Source organism: Ptychodera flava, chromosome 11 (assembly GCF_041260155.1).
Source record: "Ptychodera flava strain L36383 chromosome 11, AS_Pfla_20210202, whole genome shotgun sequence".
In the NCBI taxonomy this organism is placed as follows: Eukaryota; Metazoa; Hemichordata; class Enteropneusta; family Ptychoderidae; genus Ptychodera; species Ptychodera flava.
In genome coordinates, this window is record NC_091938.1 from 23,111,153 (window position 1) to 23,132,009 (window position 20,857).

Genomic DNA, 20,857 nt, shown 5'->3' on the forward strand with positions numbered 1-20,857 from the left:
TTACATTTAAATCAATGTGGGAAAAGAGATGTGGTGACAGCTGTTAGATTCATTTAGCAAATTATATTTAATCACATGTTAAAAAATATGTCTAATGTGTGAGGAAAGGCTTATTTTTATTGAGTAATTACCTAACAACAAGGATGTCGACAAACTCTGAGCAAATATTCACTATTTACCGTTATATGATGTTGCTAAGATTAAAGTAATCTAGCACGTGTAACTAGTTTTGTACTGAATTTCTTTATAGGTTGCCATACACTCCAATGTATAACACATCGATATTTTTGCTGAAATTTCACTATACAAATCACTTCTTATCGTCTTATTCTAGGTTTAATTTACAGCAATTGTCTTCCATTCAAATGCGCAGATTCAATTAGTTTTACATGAAACATGTGAATTCAATGAAGGAAAGGAGATGTGGTGACAGCTGTTAGAATCTTTTCGCAAATAAAATGTTAAAAAATATTACTAGTGTGTGAGGATATGCTTATTTTTATTGACCAATTACCGAAAACCGAGGATGTCATGCGTCGGGCGCCCTTTGCTCACCTCGTCGATAAACTCGCAGCGAAATTTGACTTTTTAGCGTTATACGCTGTAGCTAAGATTAAAGTAATCTCGCACATTTAACTGTTTTTACTGAATTTCTGTATAGGTTGCCCAAACACCCCAATGCATAACACATCGATATTTTTTGATGACATTTCAATATAAAAATCACTTCTTATCACCTTATTCTTGGTTGAATATACACCAATTGTCCAATATTCAAATGCATAGATTCAGTTAGTTTTACATCGAAACTCAATGTGGGAAAGGAAATGTGGTAACAGATGTTACTCTTTTCACAAATAATCTTTATCACATGTTAAAACATATTACTAGTGTGTAAGGATAGGCTTATTTTTATTGACTAATTACCTGACTCCTGGTGAAAACTGACTTTTTAACCTGATATGATGTAGGTAGATTTACGTAGTTTGGCTAAATGTCAGTTCCACAAAAGTGAATGGATACGTGTTGAAAAAGTGTGTTTGAAAGTATTAACAAAAATGGGAATTCAATGCCATGGTGTAAGACGCTTAGCGTATCGTACAATTTCATATCGTTTCATGCACTTTGCGAGTGGCCTTTGCGAGTGGACGAGTGACCCTGTGAAGAGTTTGTTTACAAATGTCAGATGGCGGGATTCACAAGCATAAACTTTCCCATGGTTTGCGTTGATTGCCTTGTTGCCAGATAGCTGAAATTGTATTCACTGACAGTATAAAATTTACGTAACGGTTAACGGTTGAATTTAGTGGTTGTGGGGTCACGGGGTCACTCGTCCACTCGCAAAGGCTTTCGGGAGTAAAAAAGCTATTCAAAATGGCGAAGTGGCAATGCAAGTGCGAGTACTCGCCGGACAGTTAATTATCGCCCATAACTGGCAGATTTTTTGAAATAAATGCTGTAACCAGAGTAAAGATTAGAAAGTTTGAAGGTATTTCCGACCGGTCGATGTATTTTTTGGGGGGTAGATGCTTTATTTCGTTTGTTTCGGGCCACCGGTCGATTTTTCCGCGTCATACCTTGGGAATATTAATTATACAGTACCGAGGTTCGGCCTTCGGCCTCACGTCAGTCACTTTCCATCCGACGACGATGTACGAAACATTCCGTACGCCTGTGGTCCATGGCATACCAGTTTAAACCCCACCTTAACCAATATCTGAGTGAGTACCAGCTCAAACAGTCAGTAATTTCAACCTTGTTGCTTGACGTTATATTTCATACTCGCACACAGGCGTTCTGTTTAGTTTACTGGGTAGTTTGTATACGCGCAGTTTATGCTACGTTCCCGACGTTCTGTTTCGCAGCCTTATCACCCACGGAACGGAACGTAGCATAAACCACACTTATACAATTACAAACTACCCAGTAAACAGAATGCCTGTGTGCGAGTACTGATTGTCTTCATCAACCAGATATGAACTGAAAATGCTCACGTGTTTCATTATATATTGCATTTATGTGCAAGTTTGAACCTTTGCTACATGCTTTGCTACATTTAAAGTGTTATGATCAACACAATGAATTTCACCACAGATCAATTCTAAAGGTCATTAAGTATTCAAATATGTAATTAGCTGAAATAAAAATAACTAATTTCTTTGAGTACTGTCATTGTATCACAATATAGCATGTGTAATTACCTTTGGTCAAGTCCTTCAAGCTCTATATGCCAAACCGTGAAAGATTGTTAGCTATTTATGCAAATTATGAATTAGCTGACATGAAAATGCAAAATGACTTTCAATACTGTTATAACCTGGTATAATGATCAATGTACACAGCATGTTTCGCCAAATTTTATCAAGTAAATGCCAGTATATATCCCTAATTTGGAAGGTTCATTAAATATGCATATTGGGAATTGGCTGAAAAAAATGTCAAATGACTTTCAATAATCTTGTATCATAGTATCTTTAATGTACATAGCAAGTTTTGCCAACTTTGGTCAAGTCAAAACAGATAAATATCGCTAATAAATGCGGGATATCGGACCGCAGGCGGGCGAAGATTGCATTATAAGCGCGCCAACCCAAACTCACTGCATGGACATCACATTTACGAAATCGAAGTCCAAAGTCAACTACGTCATTGTTAGAATAAGAGAGGTTTTCCATCACACGGGAGCATACCACCACAAATTTTGCACAGATGGCGTTGCACTGGCATTGAAAAAGGGTGCATGGGAGCATGGGAACGCGGGCAGTTTCCCTCGCTGTGGGTAGGAAATGCATTGAGCAAGACACACTTCCGGGTTCGCAAAAAAAACGAGGATCCCATTTACGGGGCGCTCAAATATAACTATTTGCTGTGATACATAGCAGAGGCGTATATGTTTGTGATGCTGAGAATAACATCAGTAAATAAATGATGGGTTTTAAAAGTTGACGTTTTTTGTGATGAAACAGACTTCTGAAGGTAGCTCGCTTGGGGAACACGTCATCCCGGCCGCTGTCCGCTTTGACCCCAGTAATTCACACTGGTTTTGGTCGGCCCCAGGTACCCAAGTCACTTCGACCCCGTCACACTTTTGCCTACATGTCCACGGAGACGATTCAACATGTTCCACAACAAAGCCAAGACAAAAATTGAAAATATCAATAAAATGGCTTCACAAAGGCTGAAATACACGATACTCGATGAAGTATGAAGTTTATGAAATGAAATCAAAATTGACAACACAAGTGTTTGTCTCGGGTAATACCACTTGAAGTTGTTTTTTTCCATACAGTGCAGTATTTGTCAGTGACAAATTAATCTTTGCAATACATTTTTTTGCGATGAGCTGGAAATTTGATTAATATCGAGTTAATGTACATAAATATTCCGTTATGTACTGGGACACGTTTATTTTCTCGATCCGCTATCTGCGGACTACGTGCTGAAGTACATTGACTGTTCATGTCAACGATCGTTTCTCCCTCTGCAGAGTTTCTGTATCCCGTTCAACAACGCTGTACCTCGATCACACGATAGTGACGCTATGTAGCTGTGCAGTATTGAAACTTATCATAAAATGGCCACCTCGTCTAACAGTAACACGTATTGTCGGGATTATCGTACGGAAAAAAGACTGCAAAAGTAAGACTTATGAATCTTCATCAGAATTGAACACATCATGATTGTACACGAGTATCAACCGTGAATGCACGTTGAGCTCGGCAGTTACACAAGCATGGTACGCTACATGCATAGCCCTACGAGTATGGCGACAGTGTCCGGCTTTGGCTACGCCGCCTACCGGAGGTGGGAGGCGGCGTAGCCAAAGCCGGACACTCTCGTCATACTCGTAGGGCTAGCTACATGCACTGCCGCGATGCCGATCGTATGCATTCCAAGGCCTATCCGGAATTTGTTTCACAAACAACCTCAAAGGAGAGCAAACATACTTCTATGGACAGTGACGAACACGTTTCTTGGCGAAGCAAATTCAAAACAGTGCAGAAGTACATGAAGTAGGTCATGGCCTTGGACTCTGTGCACGAACCTGATTGGACACTTCAATACCTTTGACCCAAAGTTATTATTCATCAGCACTTCCATGCCATGAGGCTAGGTAGAGAACGTATGTACTCATTTCTGGCGATCGAACAGCGAGGGAAACAATCAATTACCAAGGATAAAGCTAATTTGCTAAACGATATTTTATCTTGAATAGTGAGTTGAATGAGTAATAAAATATCATATTTTTAATGTTCAATACGAGGTTGAAACACGGAGGGACCGTGGTTGAAACCAGTGCTATCCAGCTGTAGCCAACCTGGACAAGCACATTTCACAGCGCCCTCAAACAGTCGATTGTTTTCACTTGTCATACGCGGCGTAACAGAAAAATTAAAACTTTCATAACTTCATTAATATCCAAGCCACGCCCACCAAAACCTTTTCAGTTCTAGCCATTTGAATTCTGAAGATGTCTACCAAATTTGACTGAAATACGTTCAGCCGTTTTTGAGAAAATGGACCAACAGACAGACAGACAGACACACAGACAGACAGACATCGCTGCGACATATGCTCACGTGTTCACACGTGAGCAAAAAATGAAATTACACTGAGTGAACTTGCACAGAAACATCTCACAATGATGGTCCTGCGTACGATGTTGTGTGTTTCCGGCGTTATATAACGCAGATCTGGAACTGCTGTACCTCTCTCGGGGGGGGAGGTACTTGTTCAGATAAGTGATAGGGATGTGCGACCGCAGGTATAAAACCCAGGGCCCATTTTAGACCTAAAACTCGTTATTTTAGGACCCCATTTTAGATCTTTATGACCTTTGACCCAGGTCAAAAGTCATAGCGTCAAAGCCTACTACTGTAAGCTTATACTGCGTGCAGAGCTATGTTGTTGCTGGCCGAGCCATGATTCCGAAAAACATGAGGAAATACTAAAACATTTTGTGAAAGATAATGCCTTTCACTCTTACCAAATTTTGGTCCAGCTACTACAAATTATCAGTTATCTGCAGTTACAGTCTGACTGGTGTTTTTTTTTTTATATTACAATTCACAACAAACCTCGCTGTTCGTCTGTATGGCAATACTACTTCATATGGCCATGGTCGACCTGTCTGTCATGAATAATACTAGGAGCAGTAGAGCCACTTTGTTTGGGTATTTTCTATTGGGCAAAAATCTGCCATATGTAGAGTTCTGACAAATCAGCGAAAATGTTTTAGAACAAAGTCCATATTTACTTTGGCTTAAGCCAGAGGGTCTCTTTAATGGTTCCCCTGCCACAGAAAATATATCGATGCTTATAGAGTGCAGCTCAGAACCCTGCTAGCGAGACGGGAACAGATTGTTGAAATTTGTTCTTGTGTGGCACTCAAAAATCAACCCCATTTTAGACCTTGGTTTATAGTGGAATTGATCCCCCAATTTTGGACCAAGTTGCTGAAATACCCATCCCATTGGGCGGCGCGTATACATATTGGCAAGTAATGGAAGTTACCCCCTGACCTGTCTTTGCCAACTTAGATTAGTTTTACCTGTCCGTGGTATTTTGGGGGAAAGGGTTTTAAACACACTTTGTAATGAATTTATGATGATAGTTGAAGAATAGAAATATACTCCAACACCCGACCCTGGCCCACGGGCCCACTACGCCCCAGGGCTGTATCGTGCACGCATAGCACAGTCCCTTGGTGGGCTATTCAGCTTTGGAACTATTCGCCCCATAGACGAGTGTACAGAAGCGAGAAACAACCCAAGTCTGGAAACAGAATGGCTATAAAAACCACGCCATGTCACATTCCGTGTCCGATTTCACTGTGAAAATTAGCAAGTTCATCTATCATGCAACCGTCGATCGTTCCCTATCATTCTAAAATTTCATACCTGATACTTTATCTGATTCAAAAACACTCGTTTCGTGTGATTTCGGCCGAATTCGACGGACACCTCGCCAAAACCTGGGGGTGAGCAACATTCCGGTCACCTCTTGGGTACCTCCACTTTACTGACGTTGGCGTCGCCTACCCATGAGGGATGACTGGAATGTTGCTCACGCTTATGTTTTGGCCAGGTGTCTCTCGAACTCGGCCGAAAATCACAGGAAATGAGCATTTTGTAAGTAGATGAAGTATCAGGTATGGATTTTCGCGTGATTTTCGGCCGAGTTCAGACGACACGTCGCCAAAACATAAGGCATGAACAACCTTCCAGTCACCCCTCATGGGTACGCGGCGCTAACGTCAGTAAAGTGGAGGTGCCCAACGTCCACTGTGAGGTGACCGGAATGTTGCTCATGCTTATGTTTTAGCGACGTGTCCGTCGAATTCGGCCGAAAATCACACGAAACGAGCGTTTTTGAAGCAAATTAAGTAACAGGTATGAATTTTGAGAATGATAGGGAACGATCGACAGTTACATGATAGATGAACTTGCTAATTTTCACAGTGAAATCGGACACGGAATGTGACATGGCGTGGTTTTTATAGCCATTCTGTTTCCAGACTTGGGTTGTAGTCCAGTCATTTTAGGCCAAAAAGGGGGTAACCCACCACAAATTGCAACAGAATTTATTTTTTCACCATTCATCTCAGAAAAACCCATATAAAAACATATCAAAAGTCTTCCAAAATCCGAGGAGTGGAAAACCGCCTAATTTGCATAAATCCAAAATGGCCGCCCCGGTATTATAGTTTCAACGCTTTTGGCCACTTACTGCCCAATATTGGTCCGATTTTAATAATTGTTTTTTTATTTCCATATACCTTGTACATTCCCTTCATATTTTAGACATTTTTACAATAATTCCATCGTTATTATTTACAAAACAGGAACATGAGTCCGAATTTTACTGTAAAACAATAGTATTCTCACACACTATGTCTTGTAATCAATACTTGTTTTATTTTATATGATACAAATGTCTGTAATGTGAAATAAATAAATAAATAGATAAATAGATAGATAAATAGATACATAAATAAATAAATAAATAAATAAATAAATAAATAAATAAATAAATAAATAAATAAATAAATAAATAAATAAATAAATAAATAAATAAATAAATAAGAAAGACAAGGAAGACAAAATTATTCATCAGTTGTTGATCGTCTTTGCTAGTAAAGGAAAAGCAACTCCACTTCATATTTGGGTTGTTTGCGTTTTGTGTGTGATATTGTGTATAATATAAGTGTATATCATGTTTGGCTGTTTTGTGTAAAATGTTGCTCAGCCATGGCGAGACGTACCCGTAATCTACGTGTATTGTGTTTTTCCGCACTGGAGCGGAGAGATTGCTGTGACACTACGATACTTTGGCGCTACGTTTCGAAAACAGAGTTTTCTGGGGTACACACATGGAGATAGGTTCGGATTAGAGCGAGACAGAATGGCCGGAGACAGCTTTGTATTGAGTCTTAGTATGACCAAGTTCAAAGATAAAAAAGGAAAACATAAACAAGAATCATACAATGACAAAAATAACGAAAAGTCACAATAGAACAAAATTGAGCACTGCATCAAACAACTCAGATTCATTAAGAACGTATCGACACACAAACTCACCAACATTGAAATCAACGTACTTAGCAAAGGCTTAAAATTCATTCCCACAACAAATCGTCCTAACAGAATCCACCTGTTATAGGGGAAATAAAATATACATTCCGAAAATGAGACTCTGATATATCATGAGACACAGACCGTACAACACCCAGTCAAAATGAACTCGAAATGGATCCCACATACAACCGAGAACACAAAACTAGGAAATTATTTGGAAGCAACAAAATTGGCTATTGTTAACACACACCTATTCGAAACACAAAAAAAACCTCATGACACGTGCAGAACAAATAGTGTTCAAAACGCTATAAAAAAACAAGAAGATAACCATCAAACCGTTTGATAAAGGACGGGGGACAGCCATTTTAAACACTGATGATTACATAGATAATGTCAACTTAACGATCAACAATACTACACAAAATTGGCAACAGATGACACAAAAAATACAATAGAAGACATACGGTACACAATCTCATAACAGAAATGTACAATGAAAAACACATTGACCATCACACATATGAATATTTGAATCCAGTCGATAAAAAATAAGAACGCCACTTTGGTACCTTCTACCGAAAATACACAAAGTGCCGCCACCAGGAGCTATGTTCGTAGTACGGGCAATCATAATTGGATGCTCCAGTTTAACATTTCACATATCAGAATTCATTGACCATTTTCTCAAACAAATCGTCAAGAAAGAACCAACATATATCAAAGACAACAGACTTAATACAGAAAATTGAGACAATCAAAGTTCCGGCCAAAGCAACACTAGTAACACTGGATGTAATTTCCATGTACACGAATACACCACATGATGAGGTAATTGAATCAATCGGCAGAGCATTAAATCAGGAAAGATCATCAAACAGTTACATAATCAAGCAACCACCAACGAAACACATGATAGCTCTTCTAGAAGTAATCTTAAAAAAAACAACACATTCGAATTCAACGATGTATTCTACTGTTAAATATGGGGATGATCGATGGGGTCCCCATCTTCTCCAGAAATAGCATATATTACATTTCATGAGACAGAAACGAGAATAATACAGAAACAAAAACAACAAATGTCGACCTAGCTGAGGTTCAGGGACGATGTTTTTCTGATTTTCATCGGAACATAACACGAACTCAATGAATTCATATCAAACATCAACAAAATGCATCCTACTTTCAATTTTTCGTTTGAAAGCTCCTCTCAAGAAATCACATATTTAGACCTATCTACAAAGGTCGTCGATACAACAAAGAGAATATTCTCGACATCAACACACACACAAAGCCAACAGATACATTTCAATTCTTACAAAGAAACTTATGCCATCCGGCAGCAACATTCAAAGGTCTGATCAAAGGTGAATCATTACGATACATCAGAACATGTAACAACGAAATCGATTTTACACAAAAAGTCACACAATTTAGTGAAAAATTACAAGACAGACAATACAAAAAAATGAAATAGAAAGCATTATCAGAGAGACAGATCATAAAAGCAGAAAAAGACTGCTTGAACAACAAAAAGAAAGAAAAAACGCCACCAACAATACCAACATATAGCCCGTACATAGAAACGACAAAAATCAAACAAGCCCTGACAGAAAACTGGAGTGAACTTGAAAAATACAAAACACTAAAAAAACTGTTCCAAAACCAACCTATAATCGCATATATTTATTAGAAGGAACAGAAATATAGGTGACACATTTATAAGCGCCAGATTTCACAAAACTACAATACAATACTCAATAGCTCAAACTCAGGGTCACACGAACCTACACAAACCAAACGAGATCAAACTGTAAACATTCTAGCTTCCCTACTTGAACAACAAACGTAAGTGGAACAACGTATTACCAAATTAAAAAATCTAACAATCAATCTATTGGTCTCACCAATCAAAAATGAATTTTAAGTGGCTGATGAAGAAAAAGTCTGTTTTCGAAACGTAGCGCCAAAGGATCATAGTGTCACAGCAATCTCTCCGCGCCAGTGCGGATTAACACAAGACACGTAGATTACGGGTACGTCTCGCCATGGCTAAGCAACATTTTACATACAACAGCCAAACATGATATACACTTATATTATACACAATATCATTCACAAAACGCAAACAACCTAAATATGAACGATGTGTGGAGTTGCTTTTCCTTTTCTACCAATACTATTTAATTCCAATGTGATCTGTACACTTTCCAGGAGACTTTAAACCCCCTCTCCCTTTGCTTGGCTCTCCCGCGCTGGCACACGTTGTCAATTCAGCCGCGGCTGTTTATCTACAATTTGGGTAAAATAAACAGCATTTGGGAAACTGGTAATTTTACAATTACCAGCTAGTATTGAACCTCATGTTGAGTTTCACAACTATGGTGACAACCAGTGTACCCTTGTAACACAATATCAACACACTAGATATACTATACTAGACTTCAAACCAGGTTGACTGTGTTTGATATGAATAAACCGCCCACTTTTTATAGGACGAATGTTCTAAAAAATGCGTAAGTTCAGCCGGTGGCTTTTAATGTGAAATAGGGAATAGGTTATTGGCAAATTAACAACCAAAATTAAAATGGATACATATTCTGTATTAGTTATACTGAGATTGCTTTCAATTTTATTTATATATTTCACACCATATACGTTAGCATCTTGCAAAATTAGACCAGTATTGATTGGAAGGTGAAGTGTGTTTGTGTACCATTGTTTTACCCTGAAATTCAGACTTGTGTACCTGTTTTATTAATAACTACAATTGGAAATGCCCTAAAAATGTTGGAAATTAGAAGAGAATGTACAATTTATAAGAAAATAAAAAAAATATTGTCCAAATCGGACTGATATCGCGCAATATGTGGTCATAAGTGTTGATTCAATAATACCGGGGTTGGCCATTTTGGATTAATGCAAATTAGGCATTGTTCCACTCCTTGTGTATTTATTTATTTACTTATTTACTTATTTATTTATTTATTTATTTAACATTACAGACATTTGCACCTTATAAAATCATGAAACAAGTATTGATTAGAAGACATAGTATGTGAGAGTACCATTGTTTTACAATTATGTTCCTGTTTTGTGAATAAAAAACAATGGAATTTTTGTAAACATGTCTAAAATATGATGAAAATGTACAAGGTACATGGAAATAAAAAAAATTACCAAAATCGGACCAATATTGGGCAGTAAGTGGCCAAAAGCATTGAACCTATAATACCGGGGCGGCCATTTTGGATTTATGCAAATTAGGCACTTTTCCACTCCTTGGATTTTGGAAGACTTTTGATGTGTTTTTCTCTGGGGTTTTCTGAGGTGAGTAGTGAAAAAATAAATTCTGTTGCAATTTGTGGTGGGTCATTTCATATTTTGACTGGACTGTTGTTTCTTGCTTCTGTACACTCGTCTATGGGGCGAATAGTCCAAAAGCTGAACAGCCCACCAAGCGACTATGCGCATAGGAAAGAAATGTAGCTGCACAGAGTAGCCCACGGGCCGCGGCCGGCTTTTTCGGTCGTTTTGACTGAGTAAAACACGACAGGAAAGGTCGACGCACTGCTATTGGTAATTGTACAGTTGTGGTGAGGGAGCCGTTATTGTTTGCGGCGTTGGAGTCTGAGGCTCTCTATTGTTTTACGGGCTGTGAGAATCTCCCTGGCTTTGGTGGACGTGTTGAGTTACCCCTTCCCTAATAATTACACTTTGATGCCTAAAAGTAAGATGCATAATTCTAGAAACCCGCACTGGCCAACTCACAGGTGCTTTGAATTGCCAGTGTGGTATAAACAAAGAGATACGCCGCTATTTGTTGGCCATGTGTCACTTGTGATTGGAAATGAAATTCATAATTTTCCTGTATGAATAAAGAGTGATCTGTACGGATTAGTTGCATGGCTGCCTGAGTGAGATATAACAGTACGATAGGGTTGTTGGGTGTTACCTTATATGATCTCATGTTGTCCTCCTCAGTAATTTTGAATTTTTGTCAGGCATTTCATGCCCTAATAAAAATATTTAATTACATATCAGGACTAATGTAAATGTATACTGAACACTTCAAGGTTCTGTTGGTAAACCCTAAACATTTTTTAGCATTTTCAATGAATTCCAGTGAATTATTAGAATTTTACTGAATGTGAGTTTCTGGCAACACATACTTGAAAATGCAAATTAAAAAAAAACCAAACTTACAGACCTACCAATTCTAATAATTTAATTTAATTTTTATTGTAGGCTGGAGTATCATGGGATGAGATCACAGAAGACGGGAAATGGTATGTATATTTCTGTCTATAAAATATTTGAAAAATCTCTCAAAGACAGTGGGTATATATTGTCACCTTATCATTGAACATAACAATGCTCTATTTCTTGTTAAAATTCATTACTAACTCTTTCTTTCATCTCACAGGAATGATGGAAATCAAGAAGATGGGCAAGCTGCAGACAGTGTGACATCAGGTCTCATTTAAAAAAATATTGGGACATAGTGAATAGTTGTGTTTGATGTTGAGTAATTTAACAATAATATATCTAGTGTGAGAGCACTGTGATATTTATCGTGATAAAACATCAGCAGAAGTGTAAAAGAATGCTCCTGTTGATTGACTTTGTGCTAATGCTCATTATTCAAATCGTGCACATCAAATACTCATAAACCGCAGCACCACCATTGTAGTATTTGGTGCACTGGTGTTCTTAGGGATGGAGATGTTAATAAGTTCAAATGAAAATGTCAGTCTTCAAAATATGATAATGAGGTAAAAAAAGAAATGTGGTACAGAAGAAAGAAAATCCAGCAAATGTTAAAACTCTGTAACCGCAGTCTAGATTTTGTTGAAACTGTATGCAGGATGTTTATGGTGATTTTCGTTAGTATTGTGGTGAAATTTTTATTTTTTTTGAGGGGCTATTTTTCCTGATTCGGTCAATTTTCCTCTGAAAGCACTTGTCTATAGCCTTGAACACTGGTATGCATGATCCTAGGGTTGCTCTGTGTCAGATTTGTCGAAGTTGTGGTGAAATTCTCATTTGTGTATTTTTGCGGAAATTTTTTCCCATTTTTTGTTAAAATATGTTTTTCTCTTAACGTCCTTGTTGGATTGCTTTGAAACTTAATACTCTTGACCCTAGGATTGTTTTGCATTAGCTTTCTTAAATTGTGGTGAATTTTTCAGTTTTGTATTTTTTTTCATTTTTGGGCAATTCCTTTTTCTTGGGTCCAAAATAATTTTCTTCGAAGTAAATGTTCTGATTGCTTTGAAACTTGTTTTGTATGAATCTAGAGGCAACCTTGGTTGAGTATCTTCAAATTTTGGTGAATATTTTCATATACGCATTTTTTGCACAACTTTTCCCATGTTTGGCCAAAATTGTTTTCTCTGAAATCCCTCTTCCGATTGCTATGAAACTTTGTATGCATGTTGCGAGGGGTAAACATAGTTAAGTATACACACTGTGGCCTGCTACATCAAATCAAATGAGAGCGAAGTGTCATTGATGCTGTTTTCCATTTTTTGATCAAAAAATATCTTTCTCTAAACACTACTCGTCTCATACCTCTGGCTGATTTGTTCTCACGGATAATCTTACTGTGATGTTCAAATTATAATAATATTTTCAATTTTGTATTAGCAGTAATGTAGCTTTTTTGACATTTGTGAAATGTGCTTTCAAAGGTATCCATCTTCATCAACATATGTGTCACAAAAAGTTATTCTCCACAAAGCACAGTTGGACTGTATTGACCATTAGGTAATGTGCTTTCATTTTTGTGAAATTGATGCCCTTTATCTCATTTTCCCGGTTATTGAAAGTAGTTATTTTACTTTATAAAGAAAAACTGTTCTTGTGCTTTACTCTACTGTTAAAATTTATGTACAGTCAATTTTTTTTTTGGCTAAATAATGCTTAACATTTATTTGTATGTGTGTGAATAAGATTGACTTTATAAGTCAGAGTTACTAGGATTATTCTACATTTCTGCTGATTTATCAAACATTTGGCATAGTATTGAAAAAATACATATGACTCCAAAATGTCCATAAAGGTGTCCACAGAAAATCCGCTTGATTATATTCTCCATTCGCTATGTTCAGTTTCTTTTAATGTAGATAAAAGAATGTGTTGACTTGAAAAATGTAGTATGCCAGCTGTGAAGTGTCAGGTATTAATAAGACTATAGTACACGTCCTTGGATTTTTGTCAACTTTTAGTATTGAATAAAGAAAATCAGTTTCTTTGCGTGAAAACGCAATAATACAGATAAATTCACACTAATGAGTTGCCTGTATTATAGAATAATACACGTGAATTCACATGAATCCACATGAATACGGGCTTTCTGAATACAAGCAATGGATTCTTGACTGTATTCATCTGTATATGCACTATTCAGCTAAAATACAGGCAATAATCCATGCTAATACATTAAGTATTATTGGGTTTTCATGCAGTATCAGTTTGACTCCAAAAAAGTCCTTTTGACCTCAAAGTGGTCCCGAGGACTTGGGATGATTTTACTCTCTCTCTGCTGTATTCAGCATCGTTTATGTTAAAGACAGAATGTGTTGACTTGAAAAATGTAACATGCCGCCTGTGAAGTATCAGGTGATAATAGGACTATTGTACACTTCATTGATTTTGTTCAACCTTTAGTATTGAATAAAGAAAATCAGTTTGACTCCAAAAGTGTCCTTTTGAACTCAAAGTGGTCCCGGGAAATTCGAATGATTGTACACAATGTCTGCTTTATTCAACTTCTTTTGCGTAATTGAAGCAATGTTCTAAACTTTTAGTATTGAATAAAGAAAATCAGTTTGACTCCAAAAGTATCCTTTTGACCTCAAAGTGATCCCCGGGAAATTTGAATGATTGTACACTCTGTCTGCTTTATTCAACTTCTTTTGTGTTTTGTCAACTTTTAGTATTAAATAAAGAAAATCTGTTTGACTCCAAAAGTGTCCTTTTGAGTTCAAAGTGGTCCCGAAGACTTTGGATGATTTTACACTCTCTCTGCTGTATTCAACATCGTTTATGTTAAAGTAAGAATGTTTTGATTTTAAAATTGAATATGCGACCTGTGAAAGTATCAGGTATTAATAATACAAGAGTACACTTCCTTTTTCGTCCAACTTTTAGTATTAACACGATTGGAACTAATTTGGGATGATTGGATGAAGAAGTAATGTCTATTAAATTTACAGATGTAATCTCATCTGCTTTTCTTTTTACATTGCACACTTGTTTTTATGAGTAATTTTCAATATTTCAACATTCAGCTATACGGCACCTTACACTTTTGAGAAATTTGAAAAATTTAAAAATCCTATCATCCCAAAATAGTTCCAATCGTGTTTATTGAATACGACAATCAATTTTACTTCAAAAGTGTCCTCTTGACTTCAAAGGTGTCCCCTGAAAATTCGGATAACTTTACGCTCCGTCTGCTGTATTCAACTTCTTTAAGGTAATGTATTACTTTAATCGCGTCACTTTCTATGGTAGGTATTGGATATATTTGTAAAAATATATAAAGAAAAATACCACCTAAAAATTGGCCTCGAGCCCTATTCAGGTGTATTTCATATTCGTGGCACAATGCTGAGGCGTATAGATCGCATTCGTGTCAAGGGATATCGCTTCAGAACCGCTGCTAATCTGTTCATAGACCTTTTCCGAAGTTTACTACGACACCAATCAGTTTTTTTATTTACCTCGCAAAATAATGAAATAGCTTAGTCTTTGAATAAATGAACATGTACCTACTTTATCTCTGACTATCTATGACTCATCTCCTACTTCCGTTAATTATGTCGAATGTGGCAACATCTAACAGCCGTTTTTAAGAGCCATCGACTGTTTCTGCTCGGTTCTGAACTTTTGACAGATCCAAAGTATTCGATACGTTTTACGCGAGAGGGCAAACGCTGCAGAGTTCGTGGACGTCGGCTCAGGAAAAAATGGTTGAAAATACATGTTTATATTATCGAGGTAGCTAGCAGGAGTAGACATTGGGTCGTGAACCGACCAGTGTCATAGTACCGGTCGAAGTAAACTACCAACTAAACTATGGGCTGGCTTGTGGCGATGAATTTTTGACCCGCAAGTGCGACTGATACGCCACAGCACAGCTGCAAATTGTATTTCATATCCGTTTATGTATTTGAGAGCAGCGATTAGAATGATTTCCAAATGTCGAGTCATTTTATAGATAAGTCATGATTGATATAGACACTAGCCCTCCCCATTGTTAATTCTGTGCTTAGCCCTTATTTTGTACATTTTTTCCCAACTTTAGGTATTAAATACTAAAATAGCAGCTGATATTACAAAAAGCGCCCATTATGCGGTAGGTGTCATCAGACTTGAGTTTAACCTCTATCTTCCCGGACATTTAGGATGGGGACCACTTTGAAGTCGGGGACCACATTGCATTCGAGCGCTCAATGCCTCCTTATGTGATGGGCTGCCCGGCACCGGGTCAGAACGTGGATCTTTCGTGTTTGCAATAAAATACCTACGACAGTAAGAATAAAACGCCGGATAGAGAGTGAATAATTGGTTCTTAAATACTCTTTTTGAAAAAACACACGAACTTTTCACAACAGTGGTTTTGGTACGGTATGGTAGGTTTTTAGATATTTGAAATGTACATTTTGTGTAGTATGAATTAAATATTTTGAAGGTTTAGTTTGGTTAAGTGGTCTGTAAAGAGCGGTTCTTGAAAGCTTAAGTTTAACTTTCCGAGAAATGTATTATCTGAAAATTCACAACTAAATTTCCCATGCTTTTAGCAGAATTTTATCTGAGTACTTTTGAAAAGAGTAGTAAAAATAAAATGTTTAAAATGTTGCATGCTGTAAAGAAGAATGTCAAATGTTGCGTGCTTGTAATGGTGTATAAACAGAATATATTTTTCTTGCCCCATTGGTGTTCGGAATGGATGCATGGTCAGCCCACTGATTGGAATTATCTCATTAATTACGGTATATTATACCGGCTGTTTTGGCGATGAATTTTATCCTGTTTTAGCAGAGATGTTTTGGTTGTTTTATGAGAATGACGCTGTACTTTTGACTGATACCATTTTGGATTAACACGCTTGCCAGATGGATTCAGTATTGCAGATTTGAATTCAACAAAGGCTCAGTCATTGTTTTCTATGGAATGCCGTTACTGCCTTCTTGGGTTTCTTTGCTGTATGTAATGAGATGACTTCATTATATTATAGGACAATGCCAATCTATTCTTACGTTACATCAATATATATTTAAGTGTCATATTTATTTTATAGAGTACTATTAACATGTTATTTGGAAACATTTTTTATGGTTAGGTACTGTCAATGTTTAGGTACTATCTTTGTTATACAGTAAATATATGATTATGAAGCGCCTTTGCTTATTTACGTAGTGTCAATATATAAATAATTGACAGGAATATATGATTAGATATTACCTTTATACTGTAAGGAAATGTAAATATATGATTACGTAATATTCATATATGATTATATGACGCCTATATATTATAATGTAATGTCAAAATGTGGTACTGTTAATATATAATGAGCTGATGTCGATATATGAGTAAGTAATGCCTTCATATGATAAGGTTGTGTCAGTATATAAATTGGTGATGCCAATATATGATTAAGTATTTTAAGCACATATTGTAACAAATTACCAATATATGGATAAAGTTATGTTGATATATGATAAAAGGCACCTTTACATTATGAGGTGGTGGTAATATGTCATCAGGTACAGTTAATATATGTAAATAGGTGACATCAGAATACGATTTAATTATGCCTTTATATTATGAGGTGGTGTCAATATATCATCAGGTACTGTTAATATATGTAATTAGGTGACATCAATATACGATTTAGTTATGATTTTATATGATAAGGTGGTGTACAACTGAACGCTTTTTTCCTATTATATATTGATAATGAAATACGGCTAGTTTTTAATCGGGTTCGAACTCACAACATACGGCATCAGTCACCTAGCGGAGAGGCAACAGACAGAACCGCTCGGCTAAATCCCCACACTCAAAAGAGAGTGGTTCAATAACCGGCTAAGTTGTTACCTTTTTCTGACTGCGACCGCTCCACACGTTGTAGAGTTCGTGAAGCACTCACGCACGTACGCTCACTATCACAAATCGCGCGCACAAACTTAATGGAAGCGAAGCAATGAATACATCGCTTAAACTGGGCGAAAGATAGTCTCGGGGACAATTCTGTCCACCAGCAGAGCTATCAACCCAGGGTAGAAAATACGGCAAGTTTTCAATCGGATTCGAACTCCCAACAGACGGCAATCATATATTTACATTTCCTTATAGTATAAAGGTAATATCTAATCATATATTCCTGTCCAGTATTTATATATTGACACTACGTAAATAAGTAAAGGCGCTTCATAATCATATATTTACTGTATAACAAATATAGTACCTAAACATTGACAGTACCTAACCATATAAAATGTTTCCAAATAACATGTTAATAGTACTCTATAAAATAAATGTGACACTTAAATATATATTGATGTATCGTAAGAATAGATTGGCATCGTCTTATATTATGATGAAGTCATCCCATCACATACAGCAAAGAAACCCAAGAAGGCAGTAACGGCGTTCCATAGAAAACAATGACTGAGCCTTTGTTGAATTCAAATCTACAATACTACTGAATCAATCTGGCAAGCGTGTTAATCCAAAAAGGTATCAGTCAAAAATACAGCATCATTCTCATAAAACAATCAAAACATCTTTGCTAAAACAGCATAAAATTCATCGCCAAAACAGCCGGTATAATATACCGTAATTAACGAGATAATTCCAATCAGTGGGCTGACCATGCATCCATTCCGAACACCAATGGGGCAAGAAAAATATATTCTGTTTATACACCATTACAAGCACGCAACATTTGACATTTTTCTTAACAGCATGCAACATTTTAAACATTTCATCTTTATTACTCTTTTCAAAAGCACACAGATTAAATTCTGCTAAAAGCATGGGAAATTTAGTTGTGAATTTTCAGATAATACATTTCTCGGAAAGTTAAACTTAAGCTTTCAAGAACCGCTCTTTACAGACCACTTAACCAAACTAAACCTTCAAATATTTAATTCATACTACACAAACTGTACATTTCAAATATCTAAAAATCTATCATACCGTACCAAAACCACTGTTGTGAAAAGTTCGTGTGTTTATTTCAAAAAGAGTATTTAAGAACCCATTATTCACTCTCTATCCGGCGTCTTATTCTTGATGTCGTGGGTATTTTATTTCAAACACGAAACATCGACGTTCTGACCCGGTGCAAGGCAGCTCATCACATAAGAGGGCATCGAGCGCTCGAATGCAACGTGATATCGACCGATGATTTACTGTCAAAAACACTACATATTTGTCACACAAAGTCAAATTGGAACGTGATGTATTGACATTTTGTGACACACCTAAATAAGAGTTTGCATTCGCATGAATATCAATAACTTTATGCTGGGTGGCCTGATTGTGTTGAACGACAGTAACAATTCACTACTATGTACAGATTAAGCAAAGACGTAATTAGCGACTGAAACATTTGCTCAAACTTTTCTCACATGGAGCCTTTAGCCAGAATTTTCTTTCGAAGTAAAGAATAAAATACCTCGGGTGACAGAGAAATGTTTAATACTAGAGCAACGGATTACCAAAACCTTATTCGAAATTATTATTTTATATTGCTATCCATTTTTTTCTGGATCGCAATGATAACTCTACGTTAAAATAGCAAATTTTCGATTTCACTCTCAACAAGAAGATTGACTCCACAAGCTTTAATCAGCATTCTCCTTTTAAGCTCAAATACATTTAAGTAGTTCTGTATTATCTTTGCACTGACCGTCGTTTGTTAGGTACCAATGGCCCCATGTCTGCGCTCGCCCAATTTTGGCGTCAACTCCTACGATGTAGTTGTTTTGGATGACTGCGGGTTTTGTAATCGCACGCAGTGTTGTATTCTTGTACCAAAGACCTGACACAAAATCTTTAAGAGGCAATGTTTTAACTTTCACGTGAGTCTTTTGTATAACCCTTTCAAGGATTATCATTTCGGAGTGGGTACTACTCATCATTGCAGATCCGTTAACCTGTGTTTTCATGTACGCTCCAAATTTTCTGAACATGTCTAACCATACCCTTTTACCCGATGCAGTAGTATTAATGTATATGAATCCCGTTGAAATCCCTCCTTCACCTAAGCTGTTTGATGTCGACACGATGTCAAAACCTTTGCATTTGTTGATAAACGGAAGAGCGTCATCAAACCATACTGCATCAGACTCAATGACAGTGACAGGAATATTTCTCTGAAGTAAAACAACTACCAGCCATGTCCTCAAGAGAACAAACCGATAGTAACGAATCTCTCCGAAATACAACTTGAAACCTGTTTCGAAAGGTAGTAGTAACACTTGAATTTCGATATTCAGTTTGGATAAACCATCCAGTGCATCCTGATCCGTTGCTATGAAGAGAACCCGAGGCAGCACTCCCATGCATTTGACGTTACATGCCCAGCTCTTGGTGAGGTTTAAGTAACCACGATTGAGGAATTGTAGGGTGACGAAGCCATACTGCTTGGCTATCTTCCTTGAAAGATGAACTAACGTAGAAACGAATTCCGACTGATCGAACAAGGTTTGATTGCCGATCACAAGTCTGTCCTCTGTAACCTGCTGCCTGTTTCCCGTCTGTTCAGCCTCCTTTACGTTGGGTTTGTCCTCGCTACGGACTGTTGAGGATGTTGTCATATGAATAGATGTTGATGAACCAAGTGAACGACCAGAGTGGTTACTACTACTCTCACTGTTCAACAGCTGCGATGGTGTCTCATCATCAGCAGAATGTGTCGGCATCTGATCGCTCTTCGACAGACGATCACGATTTAAGTGCATGTACGTATGATCTTCATCGGGAGGCAGCAGTTTTTCAGAAACGTCGTTTTTCGGCATCTGATCGCTCTTCGATAGATGATTACGTTGTAAATATGCATGATCTTCATCAGGAGGCAACAGTTTTGCAAAAACCTCGTAGACTGAGGATAGTCGATAAAGGAAAACAACTAGGATAAATACCACAAAACATTTTAACGTGCGGCCGAATACCATTTTTGTGTTGATACTTGCTTCAACAAGCGTCTAATGACGTTTTAGGTAATATGAGTCGGTCCTCCCATTGGTCAGACC

At 37.2% G+C, this 20,857-nt stretch overlaps 1 protein-coding gene and 1 long non-coding RNA gene across 3 annotated transcripts; one reads left to right on the forward strand and one right to left on the reverse strand.

Moving 5' to 3' along the window:
* The first annotated feature begins 1,378 nt into the window (after positions 1-1,378).
* LOC139143857 (uncharacterized) lies at positions 1,379-13,827 on the forward strand. Of its 2 annotated transcripts, none has more exons than XR_011554681.1 (3): positions 1,379-1,489; positions 11,829-11,869; positions 12,007-13,827. It is a non-coding gene; the product is annotated as an uncharacterized lncRNA (long non-coding RNA). The 2 variants fall into 2 exon arrangements; XR_011554682.1 differs by lacking the exon at positions 1,379-1,489 and adding an exon at positions 1,531-1,721.
* A 5,644-nt stretch (positions 13,828-19,471) lies between these two features.
* On the reverse strand, positions 19,472-20,623 carry LOC139144423 (uncharacterized). The gene has a single exon (XM_070715125.1). It carries the CDS (start codon positions 20,621-20,623, stop codon positions 19,472-19,474), a length of 1,152 nt encoding a protein of 383 aa, XP_070571226.1.
* Between the last annotated feature and the right edge of the window lie 234 nt (positions 20,624-20,857).